At 37.0% G+C, this 22924-nt stretch overlaps 1 protein-coding gene across 1 annotated transcript in view; it reads left to right on the top strand.

Moving 5' to 3' along the window:
- Window positions 1-22924, top strand: part of SENP1 (SUMO specific peptidase 1) — a 59078-nt gene that overhangs the window by 10408 nt on the left and 25746 nt on the right. The window contains exons 6-13 of the mRNA XM_082666336.1: window positions 1551-1710; window positions 5464-5635; window positions 13381-13484; window positions 13567-13853; window positions 15390-15444; window positions 21307-21345; window positions 22199-22283; window positions 22512-22667. Of these exons, the coding sequence (XP_082522462.1) occupies window positions 1551-1710; window positions 5464-5635; window positions 13381-13484; window positions 13567-13853; window positions 15390-15444; window positions 21307-21345; window positions 22199-22283; window positions 22512-22667 (1058 nt within the window). The remainder of the gene's footprint in view (window positions 1-1550; window positions 1711-5463; window positions 5636-13380; window positions 13485-13566; window positions 13854-15389; window positions 15445-21306; window positions 21346-22198; window positions 22284-22511; window positions 22668-22924) is intronic.

The raw sequence follows: 22924 nt of genomic DNA, 5'->3' as shown, positions 1-22924 counted from the left end.
CTGTTCAGTGATTTCATTGAGTGGGGATGGAACCACCTTATTCTGGTGAAACAGATTGCCTGATCCTGTGCTTTTCCCTTGAATTTTAGAGCCCAAACCTCTGTCAGATGCCATTGAGGGGGCTACTCTGGTTTATCCTTGGTCTCAAATTTGCATTTTTTGGTAGACTTATTCCTCAAGTAGACATCTCTAGTTAGATCATTCCCTAATCAAATTTTAACAAAAAAAAAAGTATGAGAGAGGAAGATTTCTACTGTTATTACTTTGCTTAAAGATAATGATTTTCTGGTCCTTTAATGAAACTCATTTTCATTAGCCTCACGTCTCTTATTTTTACAGTAATAGTAATAGATGTCAAGCATAGTTGTTGATTACAAAGGGAAAATGTTGTAATTCATTTTGAAAGTAAATTAGGTCATCCACTGGTGCATCAACTGGTACTAATACCACCCCTGACTGCTGCTTTTTCTCCATCTTATTTAGCCTAAATTCTGATAATCCTGATCAGCTTTAAAAAAAAATTCCAATACAATACAAAACTGATACTTTTGTCAGCTGCCAAACTTTTTGGATAGAGTATCAAAAGCTACGTTAAATAGTTTAAATAACATAAGTACATAATATTGTGCAAAGTTCCATAATAATATGCTTTGAAAGAGGATCCTCAAAGTGATGTTGGCATTAGACAAAAATTCAGGGAGTAGAGAGTTAAATTTTTGTCTTTCTACTGGTGCTCCTCAGTTACATAGCCTAACATCTGAAGTTATTTTGAAGGTGTTGTTTTAAATTGTCCCATCCTGCTGATGGAGAGAGGAGGCTATAAAAATTATTCTACTCCTAGCTGAAACTTACAAATTTACACCCAGTTTGTAAGCCACAAGTCAGAAAATTCAAATAATAATTAAACCTCGCTTAGTCTGATTGCAATAGCAAGCATCCGAGTATTGATATGTCTGATGATTATAACATTAAGTGACTGAAGGTTATCATACCAGAACCAAATGCATAATGACGGGTCATTCCTGCCATAAGCCGGCCAGAATAAGCAGCAATTAGGTTATCTCTGCTCTTAGACAGAGCCCCTGAGTCGTGAACACGGTAATTAAAACAAGAAAGTGACACCAGCTGCTTATTAAGCAATAACTGTTGTTCATTTGAATTACAATTCTCCTTGGCCCTCCACCTGCTTTCTTACTGGTCTGGCCTACCTTCTTTCAGGCCCAGGCCTGGGAGTGCTTGCAAGATATAGTTGGGGTAAAATGTTGACTTTTGGTGGACACCACGGAGTCACATTGATGCAGATAAGGCACATGGCTGTGGCAGGATTCAGCTCCTTCATCAATTTTCAGGTTAGTATGGCTGAATCAATTATAGTTTGTAGAAGTTCCCTTACTGCAGACTTTACTGGCAGTTGACACCGGGATCTTTCTTCCATTAGAGACATGGTGATATGCCACATTACTTTGGAATACAATGTTGGACATGGTTGCAGTCATATGGAGAACCAGTATAGGTATTTGTTTAATTTATTCAAACTTCTATTCTTCTAGACAACCCTTCCTCAGACAGTTTTCTTGGCTCAGGAGACCTAAGAACCTTTGGCCAGAGTGCAAATGGCCAGTGGAGAAATTCCACTCCAGCATCAGGTTCAACTTTACAAAAATCAAGAAACAGCCGAAGTCTTTACCTCGAAACCCGAAAGACCTCAAGGTAAGTATTCTGGCTGCTCAGTTCACAAGCTCTTCCTCCAGTATAAGGGAAAATGGCTATAAGATAGTTGTTACATTGGCATTTTTAAAAAGTAACAAACACCACTTTTGAACTTTAAACCATAGAGATACGGACAAATTCATTTTGAACTTTCAACTTTTAATTTATCTTGTGCTGGATTTTGGTGACAGCCAAATCTTATAATTAGAGGGAGAGAATTTTTAGGGAAATCTTGGTGGATATGAGTGTATTGGGACCCTTCAGAATCATTATGGCTATTTTGAACCTTAAAGTGAAAATTGATCAATTTCTGCAACTTCGGTAGCAAAGAAACCAGCACATTTTGTAGGCTCTCGTGTGAGCGGAGACCTGACTTAAACCAAAGCAACCTTACACCTTAGTCAACTACTTCTATTGTAAAATTAGACTCATAAAGAACTTGATCATATTTAGCCTAACTTATAAGCCTTGCTTATTCCCTCACCAAACTTCTACTGATTATTAAAGGCAGATGAGGTTTGGCTTAGAAACTTTTCCCTCAAGTACTTTATTATATTAGTAAATATTTCTTTTTTAATATGGTATTTATGACTTCTTAAATATTACTCTGGTGATGGTTTTAGGCATGTGGGATGATTCAATTTCCTGCTTAGTCAAAGCTAAGCTTTCTGGTGCTGATTAAAACCAACAAGATGGTTTTTATTTTATTTTATGATTATCAGCACATGGACTCTGGAAACATGTGTGAGTACTCCCAGGGATTGTCTTCCCCACTTCTTAATATTTTTAAAAATTACATAAGAATTCATTAACACAGTCACATTGTAAAAGTTAAAACATTGCCAATAAAGCCAAAGATCCCTTGACCACTACTCACAATCTTACTCCCTTCCCCTTCATGTGTTTCCTTCCAGATCTTTTCTTATGCTTGTTTCTTTTCACTTTCTCTTGCTTAGATACAGAATGATATATATGCTGTGTAATACTATAAAATGTATAATATGTTATCTTCATTAAAGATATTCTGTATGCATCATTTGGCAAGTTGCTTTTTTTCCTCAATAATGCCATGCTGTTATTTTTTTAACTAATGTTATTACAGAAACAGTGCGCATGCTTTGTACAAAATCAGAAAATACAGATAAGCACAAATAAACAATAAAAACATCATATTCCCACCAGTCAGAGGTCACCTTTGTAATGTCTTAGTACATATCCTTCCAGATATTTTTCTGTTTGCACACAATTTTTTCCAAAAATGAGTTCATATTGTGCATACTCTTTTGTAATCTTTTTCAGTCAGTCATCTTCTCTTTTTCATTCAGTAAATTTTATCTTATACACTGAATAAGTTATATTTAAGTTTTCCTAGTTGACCCCAAAGTATCCTTTACAGCTAGTTTGTCCAAAGCAGTATACAGTTTAAAATCGCATCTGGTATTTATCACCCTTAAGTCTCTTACAATCTTGAACAGCAGCCCCTTTTTTTAATGACATGACTTTTTTCTGCATAATGTTCCACCTTTTGGATTTGACAAGTTGCTTTCCCATAGTATGATTTTGTCCTCTATCCTCTGTATATTTTATAAACTAGATTTTTGACTTTAATAAAAGCTGATGCTGTGTTACATCATATTAGAAAACCTACAGTCCTATCATTAGTGATGCTGGATTGACCTCTAGATTAGAGTGATAGCGCTCTGGTCCTTAATTGTACAGTTAGGTTTTCTTCCCCCTTGTGACTAGAATGTAATCTAAATGATGTTACTTTTATGAACAACCAGTTTCACATCAGCCTAGGAGTTATTAATATCAGTTGATAATCCTTAGCTGATAGTAATTTTTTAATTGAGGTATAATTGACATATAACATTATATTAGTTTCGGGTATGCAGCATAATGATGAAATATTTGTATATTGATCACCACAATAAGTTTAGTTAACATCTATCACCATACATGGTTACAAAAATTTTTTTTCTTGTGATGAGAACTTTTAAGATCTACTTTCTCAGTAACTTTCAAATATGAAATACGGTATTGTTAACTATAGTCACCATGCTGTACATTACATCCCCATGACTTACTTGTTTTATCACTGGAAGTTTGTACCTTTTGACTTCCTTTGACCTGATAATAATTTTAGTAGTTAATGAAGTAGTATTTTTCTAATTTTATCATTTCTTTTACACTAATTAATTGGCACTCTGCTATAAGGGAGAGCTTTTTACCTCATTAGTTAGGGCTGTTTGGTCACCCTGAAATAGTTTTCCTACTGGGAAGGCAGGGTATGTGATTAGATCTTTCTTCTGCATTACCGGTTTTCAAAGTAAGTTTTTTTTTTTAATCGCCACTTGATGTGGTTCAAATGAATTTTTCTGTTCTTTTTTCAGTGTCATGGATTCAGTGTGTTTTAATCCACTACTACAATCATTATTCTTTGAATGCTTACATTCTCACAACTTCGGCTAGTGGAAGTTCCTTCAGGCTTATGTCTGTGTCTGACTCAACCTCGTTAGTTGTTGGTAGCACCCTTGCTTTCTGGCATCGCAAATTCCCTCTTACTGTTTCTTTAGGAAGAAGAATCTTTTGCATTAAACACACACACACACTCTAGGAAAAATAAATACAAAAGACATTGTGGGGAATTCATTATATCTTTACCAAGCAAATTATATTGCCCTTGCCATTTTTTCCTAGCCACATCTACCCATCCTAAGAAAAGAACCGTGTTTCTGAAATTCCAAGTTCTTGCTCCTTTCCCCACTCTAACACACATAGGAAACATTAGAGATTGAAGAGTCAGAGGGAGTAGATGTACTTTTTAATTTTCTTTAGACCTAGTCTGATTTCATTTGGATCAGACCACATGTACTGATTTAAAGAGTTCATTTCAATAAGTTCAGCTTAGTCAGCTATGTACTTTACTCTTCAGCCTCAGCAGAAAGAAAGAAAATTAATTATATTGAGCACAAGTACCTGTGCTGGGTAATGATATTTGAAAAAGAGCACATAGAAAAACCTTTAAATTATTAACCTAACCTTAGAGATAAAATTGGATTTTGAGTCCACAGAAATATTTTTCTTGCCAATTTTTCCCATTATTTGAGGCACATATGGTATAAAGAAAGAAAGCAAAATTCTCCTTCAGAAGAGGTAGATAGTGAGGGCAGGAGGAGCAGTCACAGCCATACAGCCTCATAAAAAGCCTTCTATTTTTTTTTTAATGGAGGATGGGAGCCCTCTGTTGGTCTTTTAGGAAACTTAAATTCAATTGAAAAACAGTTGAGAAGCTTCAGCTTTATCCACCTTTGCATATTTAATCTTAAAGTAATTCCCTCCAAAAGGCTGGGAGAGGGGACTGGAGGGAGTAAATAGAAAGTGTGTGCATATTAGCACACCTAGAACCCAGATGCATACCTAGAACCCAGGTTTTCTGAAGAAGTCTAATCTGATAGGCTTTTTGTCATACCACACAGGTCTATGGTTCCTGACCAAAGGAACTTATAGATGGCGAAGCTAAGAAATACAACTTTAGGTGTTTGATAATTACATAGTTTGGCAGTTTAAGACCTCCTAAGTGGCAGAACCTAATGCAGCAACTCATGTATCATTTCTTGTGTATTTCCCTCACAGGGTACATCTGTCATTCTGCTAATTTTTTGTTTTTGTTATTTCTTAAAAGTGAAAATAATCACCTGGTTAGACTTTTACTTACTGTTCTTGTCTTTTACAAACTTTTTTTTTTTTTAGTGGATTATCAAACAGTTTTACAGGAAAGTCAAACCATCACTGTCATGTGTCTGCATATGAAAAATCTTTTCCTATTAAGCCTGTTCCAAGTCCATCTTGGAGTGGTTCATGTCGTCGAAATCTTTTGAGCCCCAAGAAAACTCAGAGGCGACACATTAGTACAGCAGAAGAGGTAAGAAAAACCTGCAACAAAAGCTACTAAAAGTTAGACTCTCCCTACATTCAGCCATGTGTTCCCTCTGACTTAGATGTTTATTAACCATTCCATTAATCCTTTCTGTGTTTTTTTCTTTCTTAATTGCTCTTTTTGAGTGCCAGCATCTCTTCTAAAGAAAGTAAGGAGATATTTTAGCAGGACTTCAGTATTTTTCTTACCATCTTCTATTCCTGTTGGACAGCACACTTAATCTTCAGTATTGTCTGAGTGGCTTCTCATACATCAAACTATCTCTGTTCTCTTTTGGACCCTTATTAAAGCTCTAGTTTCATGTGGCAAAGCTGTTAACCGTGCTGGATTTGATACCTGCCCTTCTTACTAGGATAATTTTTCCTCAATATAAAAGAAAAATCAAGAAGCCAGCTAAATAATTTACATCCTTTCATTTGAGTAAGATCTTTGAGATCATAAACTTTCTCCACAGGAAAGATGTTGTGTTGACACTATGTTATATTCATTCAGTAAACTTAGGAAAAAATCAATTCCTTATATATAACATATAATTTATACAATAAGGAGATGTGCTTACACCTGTTCAATTAAATATTTATTGTGCATCTAGTCAGCTTTGGACTGGTTGCTGTGGAGATACAAATGAATAATAATGACCTCATACTTATATAGCATTAGAGTTTCCAGTGTGCTTTCCACATGTATTATTGTTTTGAATTCTTTTAACCTTGTGAAATAGGTAGAGATGAGGTAATAACCACATTTTACAAAGTTGAAAAGTAAAGGTCAGAGGTCACACAACTAATAAATGGCCAGCCTGCAGCCCAGTTCTTCTACAGGAGTCTAGAAGGTATGCTTTCTGTTATACAGCGTGGTTATGTGGTTCCTGTCCATTGGCGCTTACAGACCGTGGAGTCAAGAATATAGCATTATGTGCTAAATAATAATGTAATTTGGCGGTGAAGATCTCTTAGGTGGCAAAACTTGATTATTTGTTACATAGTTAGTTTAAAATTCTGTATATTTTTTGGTTTTAAATTTGTATTGAATCTAAAATATTCAAGCAGAGCATGACAGAGCTAGTAAATCATAATTATCAGGGGGAAGGATAGACAAGAAACTGGCACCAGTTGCATTTGGTGATAAGAGCTGAGCAACAGTTATGAAAGGGCAATTTATTTTTCACTGTACCTTTTGAAACATTGAATTTAGTACGATCTGTGTATCAGTTATTACATACATAAATAATTCTTTTTTAGTTACTGGAGCTGTGGGGGTTGTGCTTGTGCTAGAGTGCAGGCAGCCAGCAGGGTACCGAGAGACTTGTGGGGACCAAGACGGTAACAGCATGGCAGCTGGTACAGGCCTCCCAAACCTGTCCCTGCCCCGTGTGGCTGCTGCTCGCATCACCAGTGCCCTTTAGAATGTGTTCATTGTAAGCCCCCCATTCACGCACTAGCCAGCCAGTCCTTGGGACCACTCAGCCCCTCCTCCTTTCACCTCCACTTCCAGCCTGAAGACTTGGGCTGACGCAATACTTAAATCCTTCCAATCCACCTTCCAGGCCACAGGCTGGGTCAAGGGAGGACATGAAGCTGGTTCATCTTTCCTTCTGCAGTGTCAAAAAGATGCCAAGGATTGAACCTGTCCTGTGGAACAAGAGATGCAGGGAATTTTGCCTCAGTTGTTTTTAGGTCTATAATCTGCTGTGAAAAGCAAGTCACCTGTAGTGTAGAAATAAGGAGTAACCCGTGTTATATGCACGAGACGAAATATTGGACCAAACTTTATTAAATGAAACTCTCAACAGATTATTTAGATATTTAGTCTTGGGTATTACAGATAATCCAGATTAAAATGTTACTTTTCCCCCTGGACTAAAATATTGATGGGAGCTTATAAGCGGGAGGAAAAGTTATTTTCCATGGAAATATTGGGATCTCCAAGAGACATCTGTTGCTTATGTTAAAGAAGGAGAATTGTGTATGAATCTTACTTCTGGAGTTGTCTAACACCTTCAGGAATATGAAGCTATCTGCGGAATTAACATGTCACCACTGTGCTGTTCAGTCTTACAAAGGGTTTGAAGATAATACATGAGGAAGAAGAATTTGGAAATATGCAGGTGGTGGCTGTACCACCACTTGGCTGATGGCTGGTTCAAGGGCAATATTAAAGAACGATACTATCCAATAGGGCAGGGGTCCCCAACACCCTGGCCACAGACTGGTACTGGTCCCTGGCCTGTTGGGAACTGGGCTGCACAGCAGGAGGTGAGTGGCCCGTGGGCGGTGAGCAAGTGAAGCTTCATCTGTATTTACAGCCACTCCCCATCGCTCACATTACCGCCTGAGCTCCGCCTCCTGTCAGATCAGCGTTGGCATTAGATTCTCAGAGGAGCTCGAACCCTACCGTGAGCTGCGCATGTGAGGGATCTAGTCTGCGTGCTCCTTATGAGAATCTAATGCCTGATGATCTGAGGTGGAGCTGAGGCAGTGACGCTAGCGCTGGGGAGCGGCTGCAAATACAGATTATCGTTAGCAGAGAGGTTTGACTGAACAGAGACCATAATAAATCAATTGCTTGCAGACTCACAAAACCCTATCAGTGAGTGGCAAGTGAAAACAAGCTCAGGGCTCCCACTGATTCTGTATTATGGTGACTTGTATAATTATTTCATTATATATTGCAGTGTAATAACAATAGAAATAAAGTGCACAATAAATGTAATGCACTTGAATCATCCCGAAACCATCCCCCACCCCCACCCCCCACCCCCGTTCCAAGGAAAAATTGTCTTCCACGAAACCGGTCCCTGTTGCCAAAAAGGTTGCGGACCACTGCAGTAGGGTTACTACCAGCCACGTGCACTATTTAAGTTAATTCAAATTAAATAAAAGTGTAGTTTCTCAGTCACACTAGCCACATTTCAAGTATTCATTAGCCATATGTGGCTAGTGGCTACCATATTGGACAGTACAAACAGAGATCATTTCCATTATCACAGAAGGTTCTCTTAGCACTGTTAGAGAAGATGAGAGTTTCTGTTTAGGAAAGAAAAAAATATTAGGGACAATAGAAATGTTAAATAGTAAAAACACAAGTAGTTTCTTTTCAATTATATGTTGCTTCCAGACATGCTTCTCTGCTACATATTGAGCAGCATTTTAAAATGTTAGACTGCCTTATAGATGTCACTGATGGTTTTCTTCTTTTTTTGGTAAGAAAAACATACTTTACTAATTGTCCTTATACTTACTAAACTTTCTTTGGTCCTCTATTAGGTTTGAAACATAACGTTAGCCAACTTCCTTTAACATTTTCTCCAATTATAGCTTCCTTTCCTCTCAATTTCCTAATTTGCTTTCTCAGTAGAAAATAGTTTAATGTTATGTACATAGAAAGAATTTTTTTTTTACATTATAGTACCAGATGCTCCAAAAAAGGATTATGTTTGAAGTTTCAGGTGACTTACCTCCTTGCATCTTGCATTTGCTTTTGGTAAAGCCAAATCTTATGTGTTCTTTTTTTTTATAATTTCAGTTTTTCCTCTTTTTAAAATTCTTTTTTTTTTTTAAACCCCACATTTGTTTATTTATTTATTTTTTTGGCTGTCTTGGGTCTTCGTTTCTCCGTGCAAGGGCTTTCTCTAGTTGTGGCAAGCGGGGGCCACTCTTCATCGCGGTGTGCGGGCCTCTCACTATCGCGGCATCTCTTGTTGCGGAGCACAGGCTCCAGACGCACAGGCTCAGTAGTTGTGGCTCACGGGCCTAGTTGCTCTGCGGCATGTGGGATCTTCCCAGACCAGGGCTCAAACCTGTGTCCCCTGCATTAGCAGGCAGATTCTCAACCACTGCGCCACCAGGGAAGCCCTGTTATGTGTTATTTTGAGAGTTGCTTAGACTGTTCTTTCTTTGTCCGAAATGGTTCTAAATAAAATGTAATATACCCAGTGTTTTATTGTTTAATGAAGCCCCAAAAAGAAAAGTGCCTTGCATCATTTAAAAAAAAACATAAATTCTTGTAACTTCCAAATAAACATGTAGAACAGTGAAAACTTCTTAACCTTTTTTCTGTAATTTCTTTTTTTTTCTTTTTGCGGTACACTGGCCTCTCACTGTTGCGGCCTCTCCCACTGTGGAGCACAGGCTCCGGACATACAGGCTCAGCGGCCATGGCTCATGGGCCCAGCCACTCCACAGCATGTGGGATCTTCCCGGACCGGGGCACGAACCCGTGTCCTCTGCATCGGCAGGTGGACTCTCAACCACTGCACCACCAGGGAAGCCCTGTAATTTCTTTTTTAAACCATAAATCAGTTTAAACTGAAAGTATGGGATTTGAAGGAGTTCAGATAATTATTTGGAATATGGATTTATTTCTGTTCATTTTATGTTGTCTAATGACTGAGGTTGTTCAGACTCAGACAGAAGCTTTTCTTTGAAGATATATTTATTGGGGAAAAAGATTTGTGGGGGACTTTTGTGTGTGTTAAATTATTTTAAAAAATCAACTCTTTGCGTTCAGTTAATCTAGATTTCTTGTAATTTGCATTAGCTGAGTTGCTTAATGGCTCCTTGGTTTATTCATGTTTTATTTATAAGTATAAAAAAATTTTTTTTTTTTTTTTTTGGCTGCGTTGGGTCTTTGTTGCTGCACGCGGGCTACTCTTCGTTGCAGTGTGTGGGCTTCTCATTGGGGTGGCTTCTCTTGTTGCGGAGCATGGGCTCTAGGCGCACGGGCTTCAGTAGTTGCAGCTGCGGGCTCAGTAGTTGCAACATGTGTGCTTAGTTGCTCTGCGGCATGTGGGATCTTCCCGGACCAGAGATCAAATCCGTGTCCCCTGCATTGGCAAGCAGATTCTTAACTGCTGCGCCACCAGGGAAGTCCTAAGTATAAAAATTTATTTCAAGAAAACATTTCGCTATGTGATATCAGGAAGGAGGGAAATGTTTCTAACTTTTTATGGTTTAAGTCTTTTTAAAAAAAATTTTATTGGATTATAGTTGATTTACAATGTTGTGTTAGTTTCAGGTTTACAGCAGAGTGATTCAGTTATACATATACATATATTTATTCTTTTTCAGATTCTTTTCTCATATAGGTTGCCACAGAATATTCAGTAGGTTTCCCTGTGCTATAGAGTAGGTCCTTGTTGGTTGTCTATCTTATATATAGTAGTATATGTACGTTAATCCCAAGCTCCTGATTTATTCTTCCCCCCACCTCATGTTTCCCCTTTTGGTTGAAGTGTTTAGGGTACCACAAATAAAGGTCCTTTCTATCTCATTATTCTTGGTGTTCTCTGGAGGTCTTTAAGTGATGGGCATATTTTTTATTCTCCCTTGGTATGCAGAGTAACCTCCTACACCAGTTTATCTGCTTTACTTTCCTCCCTATGTTATGATAATACAGTCAGAGCTTTTTAAGATGTAGTTTGTTGGGACAGTGAAAATGAACTAAAATGATTGAGTTAATATCCATGACTCAGGTGTGGTATTCCGCTTACGGTTTCCCTTCCCTCCTTCCATTTTACCACCCCTGAAAGCAACATACTGTTAACCCCATAGTATTGTGGATTAGGTTACTTGGTGTAGTGGGAAGGTGGAGTCAAGATTTACATGGAGGGGTATTCAAAATTCCAGTCATTAAAGTGCCAGGTAACACAGCTTTCCTGTATATAGATCACAGTGGAGTTGGTTGGCAAAGATCTCTCTTACAATCTAATAATCTGTAATGATGCTTCATTCTTCATATTATCTACTTGAAGAATTTTCATAATAGCCAATTTATGTTTTAATAAAGAGGCATTTATTTTAATTATGGTTTTTAATACTGTAGACAGTCTTTTCACAAACACTAAAAAAGAAGACCACCATCATCTTGAATATAATATTAATGTCTAAGGGATAAAATAATGGTGTGTATTTTCTTCATATAGAATATTGCAAATTTGTTTTTTCTCTTGGGTCTATTTTGCCACCAAATGCTCAACTAGTTCTACCTTTTCTGATCACTCAACTATTCAGATTTAAGGATAGCTCTTTCTCATAAGGAGTTGTCATGCAGCAGTGTATCTTGTTAGATCAGTAACATTACACTGACAATGTAATTGAAATTTACTATGTACAAAAAAAAAGATTCAAGAAGAAAAAATTTAGTGTCTCTTTACCTTTGCATAGATAATTGCTTTATTTATTGTGCTTTTTAAAATTAATTATTTATTTATTTTTGGCTGTGTTGGGTCTTCGTTGCTGTGCACGGGCTTTCTCTAGTTGCGGCAAGCGGGGGCTACTCTTCGTTGCAGTGCACAGGCTTCTCACTGCAGTGACTTCTCTTGTTGCGGAGCACGGGCTCTAGGCACGTGGGCTTCAGTAGTTGCGGCACGTGGGCTCAGTAGTTGTGGCTCATGAGCTCTAGAGCGCAGGCTCAGTAGTTGTGGCGAACAGGCTTAGTTGCTCTGCGGCATGTGGGGTCTTCCCGGACCAGGGCTTGAACCTGTGTCCCCAGCATTGGCAGGCGGATTCTTAACCATTGCGCCACCAGGGAAGTCCCTTCACTGTGCTTTTAACAAACATTTGAAACTGAATGAAATGCTTATGTTCATATTGAAATGTCACAGTGTAGGATGTTGCTAGCACTGACACAAAGTATTAAAATTATTTTGTGAAGATTGGTGCTTGTATTAAACTCTATATAAGATTTTGAAAATGCTGGGGCATGTTATTTAATGAATGCAGCCCATTGCTTCAGGGGATCTGTGCAGAGTAGATACTTTACCATGATTATAGTTACAAGTCCTTATGTAATCTGGTTCTCTGCTAAGTGACCTCATTTCTTATTATTCTCCTGATTCACACTGACCTTACTATTCCTTGAACACATCAAGCATATTTCTGTCTCAGGGCCTTTGCATTTGCTCTGACTCTACCTGGAATACTGTTCATAAATTTCTATGACTGATTTCTTCCTTTGATTTAGGTTTTTATTGAAATATCACCTTTTTAGAAAGGTCTTACCTGTTCTTGCTGTTCCTCTTCCATCACTTTCTATTCTCTTATCTTTCATTTTCTTCATACTACTTGACTAGTTTATTTGTCAGTCTTTCAACTGTAATGTAAGCTTCACAAGGGCAGGGACTTTATTTTATTCAGTGCGGTATCTTAGTGACTGGAGCATAGTAGGTGTTTAAGTCAATAAGTGAATTATGTTGTAGATGTAGAGTATGTGCTTTTCCCTAAATTCAGTATTGGGACTTGAGGGGGGAGAAAAGTAAATAATGAAAACCATCTCTGGAAAATATTTACACTCTTAAAAATTGGATAGAATAGGAAACTTTAGCAAGATATCCCACTTGACTGTTCTGGTTACCTCCTCGTGGTTTTTCTAACAGGTATTAGGAGTCAAGGGATTTGTTGGAGTCCTATTTAGAGGTCCTCAAATGTTTTATTTCTGGCACTCTATAAGTGACACAAAAGTGGCCTTCTGTTTTCATATCCTGTAGTTTCTCTATGCTGTTATTTATGTATATGCCCCATAATTTTCCAAAATATACTGTCTGGTATTTGCTTCACTCAACTCCTCTTATATATACTTTATAATTTTCTAGAGTATTATTAATGAACCATAATTCTTAATTATCGTGAGGACGCTGCCAGAGCTTTGACAGAGCTTCTGGGAGTCTAGATACTACTTTGGGAAACATTTGCCTCATTGCATGTATTTAAGATTTTTTTTTTCTTTTATAGACAGTTCAAGAGGAAGAACGAGAGATTTACAGACAGCTTCTACAGATGGTCACAGGGAAACAGTTTTCTGTAGCCAAACCCACCACACACTTTCCTTTACACTTGTGAGTCACAGAAACATTCTTCAAATGAATTTAATTCTACATTTTGTTATTTGATATTGAAGTTTTATTCTTCTTTTCCTAGGTCTCGATGTCTTAGTTCCAGTAAGAATACTTTGAAAGACTCACTGTTTAAAAATGGAAACTCTTGTGCAACCCAGATCATTGGCTCTGATACTTCATCATCCGGATTGGCCAGCATTTTAACTGCCCAGGAACAATTGTCCCACAATGTGTTTTCCATATCATCTTATACCCCAGATGTTGTTGCATTTGGATCCAAAGATTCTGATCCTCTCCATCAACCCCAACATCACCACTCTCTTTCACATCAGCCAGATAACTTACCAGCTTCAAATACACAATCTGAAGGTAAAAATGGTGTGTTGTATAACTGTATTTTGAACCCTAATAGCCAATTAACAGTTTATTGGATCCATGTGAATTATAGGCAAGGTAGTAATACACATGTAACTTAATTAAGATATAAGATACAAGATACCTTACATACATTTAATTCAGTTAGCTGTGCCACGAGTAAATGAAGCATATAATAAGTAGCTTACTTTTTTCTTACATGGAGATGCAAATGATTTCCTATAATATTTTATTTAAAAGATTAACTTCCTGAGCAGTCTTGTGTCAGAGTATATTAAACCCAATTACTTCAGTACTGTCTCTGTTTCTAGTACTTTACAATGAAAATTAAGCACTCTGAAGTTCTAGGAGTTTTGGAACATCAATTAAGAACTAAAGTAAAAGTTCTTATACAAGTACTACTTACAAAACCTGTATAGTAGCCTTTTGGCTACTTTTGACCATTTTGGAATGGTCATCGGCAAGTTTGGAAAACAGTTTCCTACCTTACTTTCAGCTAACCAAAATATTCCGTCTCTTAGCATTCCAGTTAATTAAAAGTTTTGCTCTGGTAGTTTTTTTTTGTTTGCTTAGTTTGCCCCTTCTTTAAGTATGCGTTATGTGTGTATTTATGGTATGTATATAGGCATGTAACTTAAAACAAGTTTTATGTTAAGTTGTTAGACATTAGGGATCTTTTGCTAGATCAGTCTCTAAGGCTCTCCCCTCCTTCAGGTCATTTAATTTTTTTTTTTAATCTATTCCTCACTTTCTTAAAATTCTCACTTGGGGATTAAAATTATTGGTGACATCATTATATAGCTACACATATTCATGAAAACTTAAATTTTGTGAGGTGATTTACTGAGAACTATTATTAAAAGCTGTTAATTTCAGAAGCATGCATTGTATGGCAGATGCTTAGATACAGCTAAACTGGAACAAATATACTACACTGAGCTGTTTAATTACTTGTACCATTTATTAAATATTCTAAATGCGATTCTAATCATAGTGCTTTAGAAGGACATGATTTCTTCCTCTATCAATAGAAAATAGATGGTAGAATAATAGAATTTATACTCTTTAGAGTCTGCTACTTCTCACATAGCAGTTGCTCTCTTTCTTTCTGCCTTCCCTCCTCTTCTTGTCCCCTCCCCTCTCTTCCCTTCCTCCTTCCCCTTCCCTCTTTCACCTTATTCAGTCTTGTGGTAGCTCATGAACTAAAGACTTTTGAGAAATCTTTGCACATTCTTGTTTCCCAGGAATAGAAAGAAGAAGCACAGGCAGCAAGATGATGAAGGGCATATATACTTTCTTTTAGAGTGATTGCTTTATTTGTGAGGCAGGCTCTTCACTAAGCCCTATTTATGGCTCAGTGAAAATGGACCTGCCTCTCTTTCTCTTCCATCTTACCTTTATCCTTATGCTGTGTTATGTTTATGGAAATAGAATATAACAAAGTATAGGAACTTAAACTACAGACATCTAGAAGGTACAGCCATGTGGAATTTTGTTAATAATGATATGCTCTTGTGTTTTATTGTTTAGGATCAGACTCTGTGATTTTACTCAAAGTGAAAGATTCCCAGACTCCAACTCCCAGGTAAACTTTGGTTAAAGGACATTTTTAACATATTGTTCTCCCTCTATTTAATCACCGTTTCTTCACTAAGATCTAAGTAATATAAAATGGCCTCAACTCAGACCTCTCTTATATGTTGTTTGAATTATTTCAGTAACTTCATGATGAATCTCTTTTCCTCCAGCCTCCATTTTGTTCTTCATTCCATTTTCCACCATGTTTTCTAATCCATTCTTTGCCTTGTTCTTTAGTCCATCTTCCATTCTGCAGAGTGATCTTTCTAAAATGCTTATCTAATCATTCATTAAACTCCCTTGAGGGTGGCTTATCAGACATAGAATCAAGCCCAAACTCCTAGTATCGTGTACACCACCCTTCCTCCACAAGTCTTGCTTCCTATCATGCGTTCTTTCCTTTAACAAGTATTTATTGATAGTCTGTTGGGTGCCAGGTACTAGTATAGACATTGCAGATAACAGCAGTGGACAAAATGAAGTTTCTGCTCTCAAGGAGTTTACATTCTAATTGTAAGGGGTGTAAGGGGAGGGATGGGGGACAGATAGAGAACAAATAGGCAAATAAACACATGCCTGTTGGTGATAAGTGCTGCAAAGAAAAATAAAGCAGGGAAGTATATAGACTAGGGTCTGGGGGTGCTATTTATCTAGGATAGTCATGGCAAGTTTCTGATAAGGTGACATTTGAGGAGAAACACAGTGGAGGTTAGAGAAGGAACCATGTGTAAATACTGGATTCTTTCATGTGTTTATTATACGCTGACTTATAAGATGATAGGTATTTTCTTACCTTCACATTGTGTGCCTTCTGCCTGTTATGCTCCCCTTCTCCCCCCTCCACTTGTCTATCTGGCAGTAGTCTTTTTCTTATCTTTTAAGTCTCAATTCAAATGTGATCTTCTATATGAAACTTGACCCCTCTGAGAGGTACCAAGTACTTCTTCCTCTGTAATCCAATAAGTTGCTACTCAGATTGCTATGTCTTTGCCATATCTGGCCTTAGCAATTCAATTGCTAGAATAATAATGGTATCAGTTTTCCATTGAGAGGATTAAGGATAATAAAATGTTCTTTCTCATCTCAGTTCCTCTATGTCTTTGCAGCTCCCCTGTATGTTCTAAACTTTAGATATTTTAAAAAATTCTCCCGTTGTTATAGTTTCTCAAGGAGACTTTATAGTTTAGATGCTTTATTCTTTATACTTTTTTAGTTTTTTGAGTTAGACCTGGGTTCTGATCTTGCCTTTTCCAGGCTTCATGTAACTGTGGACAAGTTACTCTTCTAAACCTCAGTTTCCTTATCAATAAAATGCGAGTATTAATACCTTACTATTGAATTGTTGTGAAGATTAACTTCCAGATAAAACACTTATAAAAGTGCTTTACATGTATGTGCAAAAATAGGTGTTCTTTCTTGGGAAAAAGTTGATTTCATGTAATGGGTGCTCTCAGTTCTTCAGTTCTTTACTGAGTCTGCCTTTCCTTTATGGAGAATTTCTCCTAGTGATGACTGAAGAGTGAGATGGACAAGAAGTAGTCTTGGGTAAGGCTTATTGGATGATGCTGTTTATCAAAGTTGGAGCCTGCTCTCCCAAGGCTTGGTTGATTGATTGGCTCTTTATTCTTAATCTTCCAGCATTCCAGCTCAGTTAAGTTCCAGCAATGCAGATCTGCCCTTATTTCCCAGAATGTGCCATGTATTTTATGCCTTTGTGCCATTGTACATTCCAACCCTTCCCCTTCTGCCTGGAATTCCTTTTCTCTCCTTGTCCACTTGTTACACTCTTATTTTGCTTTTCAGAATCTGACTCAGGTGTTAATTTTTTCTCAGGACATTTCTCTGGCTTCTCCTGATAGCATTAGTCTTTCCTTCCAGTACTTCTATCTCTGTACTTTGTTCGGTACTAGTACCTTTGCACTACCACCTGGTGCCCATAATAGTACATGGCACATCATGGGTACTTAGTAAATAAATCTGTATTAAATAAATGAATTTCCTAGAAAGCCTGAAATACTCTCTTGAGTAGCCCAAATACTCATCATCTCCATTTTGGCTTAATACTTTGGTTTATTAGAAGATACTTTATAATAATAGAAAGAACATAGTCTTTGGAATTGGACATACATAGTTTCTGATCCTGGCTCTTCCAAAACAAATTATTCTTTTGAACTCAATTTCCTTTTCTGTACAGTATAAGTAATATTTCCTTATTACACATTATATTGAGTCTTAATTTTTTTTCCACTGCCTCAAGTTCCTTTGTCTTTATTATTTTTTTTTACATCTTTTTTGGAATATAATTGCTTTACGATGGTGTGCTAGTTTCTGCTTTATAACAAAGTGAATCAGTTATACATATACATATGTTCCCATATCTCTTCCCTCTTGCGTCTCCCTCCCTCCCACCCTCTCTGTCCCACCCCTCTAGGTGGTCACAAAGCATTGAGCTGATCTCCCTGTGCTATGCGGCTGATTCCCACTAGCTATCTGTTTTATGTTTGGTAGTGTATATATGTCCATGCCACTCTCTCGCTTTGTCACAGCTTACCCTTCCTCCTCCCCATATCCTCAAGTCCATTCTCTGGTAGGTCTGTGTCTTTATTCCTGTCTTACCCCTAGGTTCTTCATGACATTTTTTTTTTCTTAAATTCCATATATATGTGTCAGCATATGGTATTTGTCTTTCTCTTTCTGACTTACTTCACTCTGTATGACAGACTCTAGGTCCATCCACCTCATTACAAATAGCTCAATTTCGTTTCTTTTTATGGCTGAGTAATATTGCATTGTATATATGTGCCACATCTTCTTTATCCATTCATCCGATGATGGACACTTAGGTTGTTTCCATCTCCTGGCTATTGTAAATAGAGCTGCAATGAACATTTTGGTACATGACTCTTTTTGAATTATAGTTTTCTCAGGGTATATGCCCAGTAGTGGAATTGCTGGGTCATATGGTAGTTCTATTTTTAGTTTTTTAAGAAACCTCCATACTGTTCTCCATAGTGGCTGTACCAATTCACATTCCCACCAGCAGTGCAAGAGTGTTCCCTTTTCTCCACACCCTCTCCAGCATTTATTGTTTCTAGATTTTTTGATGATGGCTATTGTGACTGGTGTGAGATGATATCTCATTGTAGTTTTGATTTGCATTTCTCTAATGATTAGTGATGTTGAGCATTCTTTCATGTGTTTGTTGGCAGTCTGTATATCTTCTTTGGAGAAATGTCTATTTAGGTCTTCTGCCCATTTTTGGATTGGGTTGTTTGTTTTTTTGATATTGAGCTGCATGAGCTGCTTGTAAATTTTGGAGATTAATCCTTTGTCAGTTGCTTCATTTGCAAATATTTTCTCCCATTCTGAGGTTTGCCTTTTGGTCTTGTTTATGGTTTCCTTTGCTGTGCAAAAGCTTTGAAGTTTCATTAGGTCCCATTTGTTTATTTTTGTTTTTATTTCCATTTCTCTGGGAGGTGGGTCAGAAAGGATCTTGCTGTGATTTATGTCATAGAGTGTTCTGCCTATGTTTTCCTCTAAGAGTTTGATAGTTTCTGCCCTTGCATTTAGGTCTTTAATCCATTTTGAGCTTATTTTTGTATATGGTGTTAGGGAGTGATCTAATCTCATACTTTTACATGTATCTGTCCAGTTTTCCCAGCACCACTTATTGAAGAGGCTGGCCTTTCTCCACTGTACGTTCCTGCCTCCTTTATCAAAGATAAGGTGACCATATGTGCGTGGGTTTATCTCTGGACTTTCTATCCTGTTCCATTGATCTATCTTTCTTTTTTTGTGCCAGAACCATACTGTCTTGATTACTGTAGCTTTGTAGTATAGTCTGAAGTCAGGGAGCCTGATTCCTCCAGCTCCGTTTTTCGTTCTCAAGATTGCTTTGGCTATTCGGGATCTTTTGTGTTTCCATACAAATTGTGAAATTTTTTGTTCTAGTTCTGTGAAAAATGCCATTGGTAGTTTGATAGGGATTGCATTGAATCTGTAGATTGCTTTGGGTAGTAGAGTCATTTTCACAATGTTGATTCTTCCAATCCAAGAACATGGTATATCTCTCCATCTGTTTGTATCATCTTTAATTTCTTTCATCAGTGTCTTATAATTTTCTGCATACAGGTCTTTTGTCTCCTTAGGTAGGTTTATTCCTAGATATTTTATTCTTTTTGTTGCAATGGTAAATGGGAGTGTTTTCTTGATTTCACTTTCAGATTTTTCATTGAGTCTTAATTAATTTGAGGATTATTGTGAGGCTTAACTAATATGTAGAACCCCCCAAAGAGGGTTTTATACATAAAGCACTAAGTAGGTGCTCAGTAAGTAGCTGTAATTATTACTGCTTCAATTATATGAGAAGTAATGTATAATCTCTGAAAAGCAAACAGATTTTGCTTTTTACTCTGCATTTTGCTTTCCTGCGCCAGCAGATACCTTGATCCGTTAAAGAGAAGTGCTCGGCCCTTACATTATTTATTTATTCAGTAAATACTGACTGCCTGCTATGTGTCAGGCACTATTCTTGGTGCAGAGGATACAGTAGTAAATACAAAAGAGAAAAATTCCTATCCTCATCAAGTTTATATTCTAATAAGGGGAGCAGACAAATTTGAATAGCATGATCTGGTACCATGAAATTCTGTGTGATTCTTGTCACTTCATTATATTGTTGAATAAATGTATTCTCACGTTCATTTGTTTTTAGTATCCCACACTAAGTAGTTCCTCACAGTGCTTCCACTGATCTCTGTGACTTTCTTTCTTGGCTGTTACATCAGTCGTTCACTGTGTTAGGGAGGTAGGCTACCGACAGTGGGGAGGTAATAGAACAGCAAGTTTATCACCAAAACCCAGAACTAAGGATGATTGGGAATACTAATTCTCAGAAGTTAGGCTAAGGAGCAAGGGGATAATGTCTGAGCCCTTATTCTTGCCTTTACAGGACAGACTGTAGAAATTTAAGAACTGAAAGGGACTCTAATCTCCATGTTTACAAACCCAGAAATTGAGGCCCATGGAAAGGAAGTGACTTGCTCAAGGTCACAGAGCAGCTCCAGGAGATACTGGTCTCTTAAATGCCAATTTGATGCTCTGTTTACTTGTTCTACATATCTGAAAGTTTTCTTTGGAAAACTGTTCACTCTTCTTTAATTTGGTTCTATGAGAACTCCTTCAGTTAGGGGCAAGGAGATAAGAAAGGAGACAAGAAAGTCTGAGAAGAGCAAAAGGCTCTAGAACAGAGAGCATACCTGTGACTCTGCTAAGCACTATTGACTTGGGTTGTCAGCAAGAGCTGCATGGAGTAGAACTAACCTTTCATCTTTGGAATGGAGTTGTATTGCTGATTATCCGCTTTGGTTCATTGGCTCATTATCCATTTGATATGGGCTGTTCTGTGGCGGGGGGATTTTCAGTATCTAACGTGATGTGGTTGAATGTATTTTTACTCAAGTAGACCTACGAGAAGTCCAAGAACCCATAAGATTTTTTTAAACCATTAATAAATCTGTCAATCTGAGCCATTTGGGAAGAGGAACGTTCTAGCTTAATATATTGCCTTGACAAGTGATGTACTCTTTCACATCGTGTTGGTCTCTCTTCCAAGTAAGGAGCATGCTAAACTTAGTTTCTCAGCTGAATGTTGGGTCATCTTTTTAACTGTACATGTGCAGATGACTCATATTTGTATTCCTTTACTTCCCAGTTAGAATTGTTTTATGTAATTTAGGTCCTTTTATTTATTGCATAGTTGTAAAGCATTTTTATAAACTGTTTAAATAATTGGTTTTCTTGATGAAAATATTTGATTTTCCTTTACGTCTCCTGCTCATTTGTCACATTTTTCTTTTCCCACCCATAGTCCTACTTTTTTCCAGGCAGAGCTGTGGATCAAAGAATTGTAAGTTATTATTTTTGGTATCATTTTTCCCTCTCTGTCACTTTCTTTTCAGTTAGAAGAAATCAATTAGCCAATCACCCTACCTAGTTTTAGTCAGTAAAAATTTCCTGTGTTTGTCTATATAGAAAATAACTTTTAAATTATTGGGTTTTAAAGGTTCTTTTGGAGTTGGGACATATCTATGCTCAGGTTTATTAAATCTGTAACAATTGTTGAAGCTCAACTGAATTGGAAAAAATTTCAAAGTTAGCTATTATATAGAAAGGAAAGTAAGTGCCTTTATTTTCACATTGATAAAACTAATTTATTGAATAATCTTTAGTTCTGGAGCTTGCGAAATCACTGAAAGTTTAGTCTCTAGTTTCAAGGACTCACTTTGAGTTATCCAAACCCCCGGTCTAGTTGATTTTTTTTTTAAGAAAAAAAGAAACCCATATTTCTTCTTCTGGATCATAAATACAATATTTGAACTAAAACCTCGATGATATCTTGTATTATTCTCTTCTTTGGGATTCAGTTTCATTTTTGGATTTCTAGAATGAAGCTTCACTTTTTCCATAATCTCAGAAGCATGTTTTTAAAAAAGGACTCCACATTTACGAACACAACAGTCACTTGTTCATGTTTAGCAACAAACTGGTAATTTTCATTATTTCGACAAAAAATAATAGGATAATTTCAGTAACACCATGTGGTTTCACTTTGTCTTAAAGTAAATGTAGTGATAAGTTAGTATAAGGATTTTAGACTTTCTCTCTGAGGGTTTTATATTTAATGCTCATTGTGCGTCAGCAATGTTCTTGATGCTGAGAGAGTGGTCTGCATTTGTGTCACATTCCTTTTCATTTCCAAGGACTAGTGTTTATGATTCTCGAGCACGGGAAAGATTGCGCCAGATTGAAGAGCAGAAAGCACTCGCATTACAGCTTCAAAACCAGGTAAAACAATATTTTTGAGATAATAAATGAATAGCACATCCAGGTTGAAACTAATTTTAGAAGGTTACCTGGATTTGGGATCAAAGTTGTAACTGCAAGATAGTGTGGTAGCATAGCATTGTATGATAAGTGGTCTATGTTCTTGGTCTCTTCAGCTAGTACTACTTAGTGTACATAGACAAATAGTAGATTTCTTTATTCCACTTATTTTGAAGCTCTGTTTTTCAGAGACTGCAGGAACAAGAACATTCAGTACATGATTCAGTAGAATTGCATCTTCGTGTGCCTCTTGAAAAGGAGATTCCTGTCACGATCGCCCAAGAAACAGGAAAAAAAGGTCATAAATTAACGGAGAGCGAAGATGAATTTCCTGAAATCACAGAGGTAAACTATATACTCTAAATTCCTACACTAGCAAGTGTTGTGTTTAGAGAGAATTCTTTGGACAAATTTCAAACATAAAAGTAATCTGGTATTTAAATTGTATTGCATACTCCTGCTTTCATTTGTATTGCATACCAATCTTGGCTTTATTTTTAAAGGATTATTGAAAATTCAGGAAAGAATTATGGGTGACTTATAGTGACTTCAGTAAAAAAGCATTTAATAAATTTGTGTTTCATTTCATGTGCACTTTTACT

This window comes from Grampus griseus (genome assembly GCF_964374135.1).
Source record: "Grampus griseus genome assembly, chromosome: 11".
NCBI lineage: Eukaryota > Metazoa > Chordata > Mammalia > Artiodactyla > Delphinidae > Grampus > Grampus griseus.
Note: the sequence above shows the minus strand (reverse complement) of the source record. Positions and strands in the feature narration are given on the sequence as shown.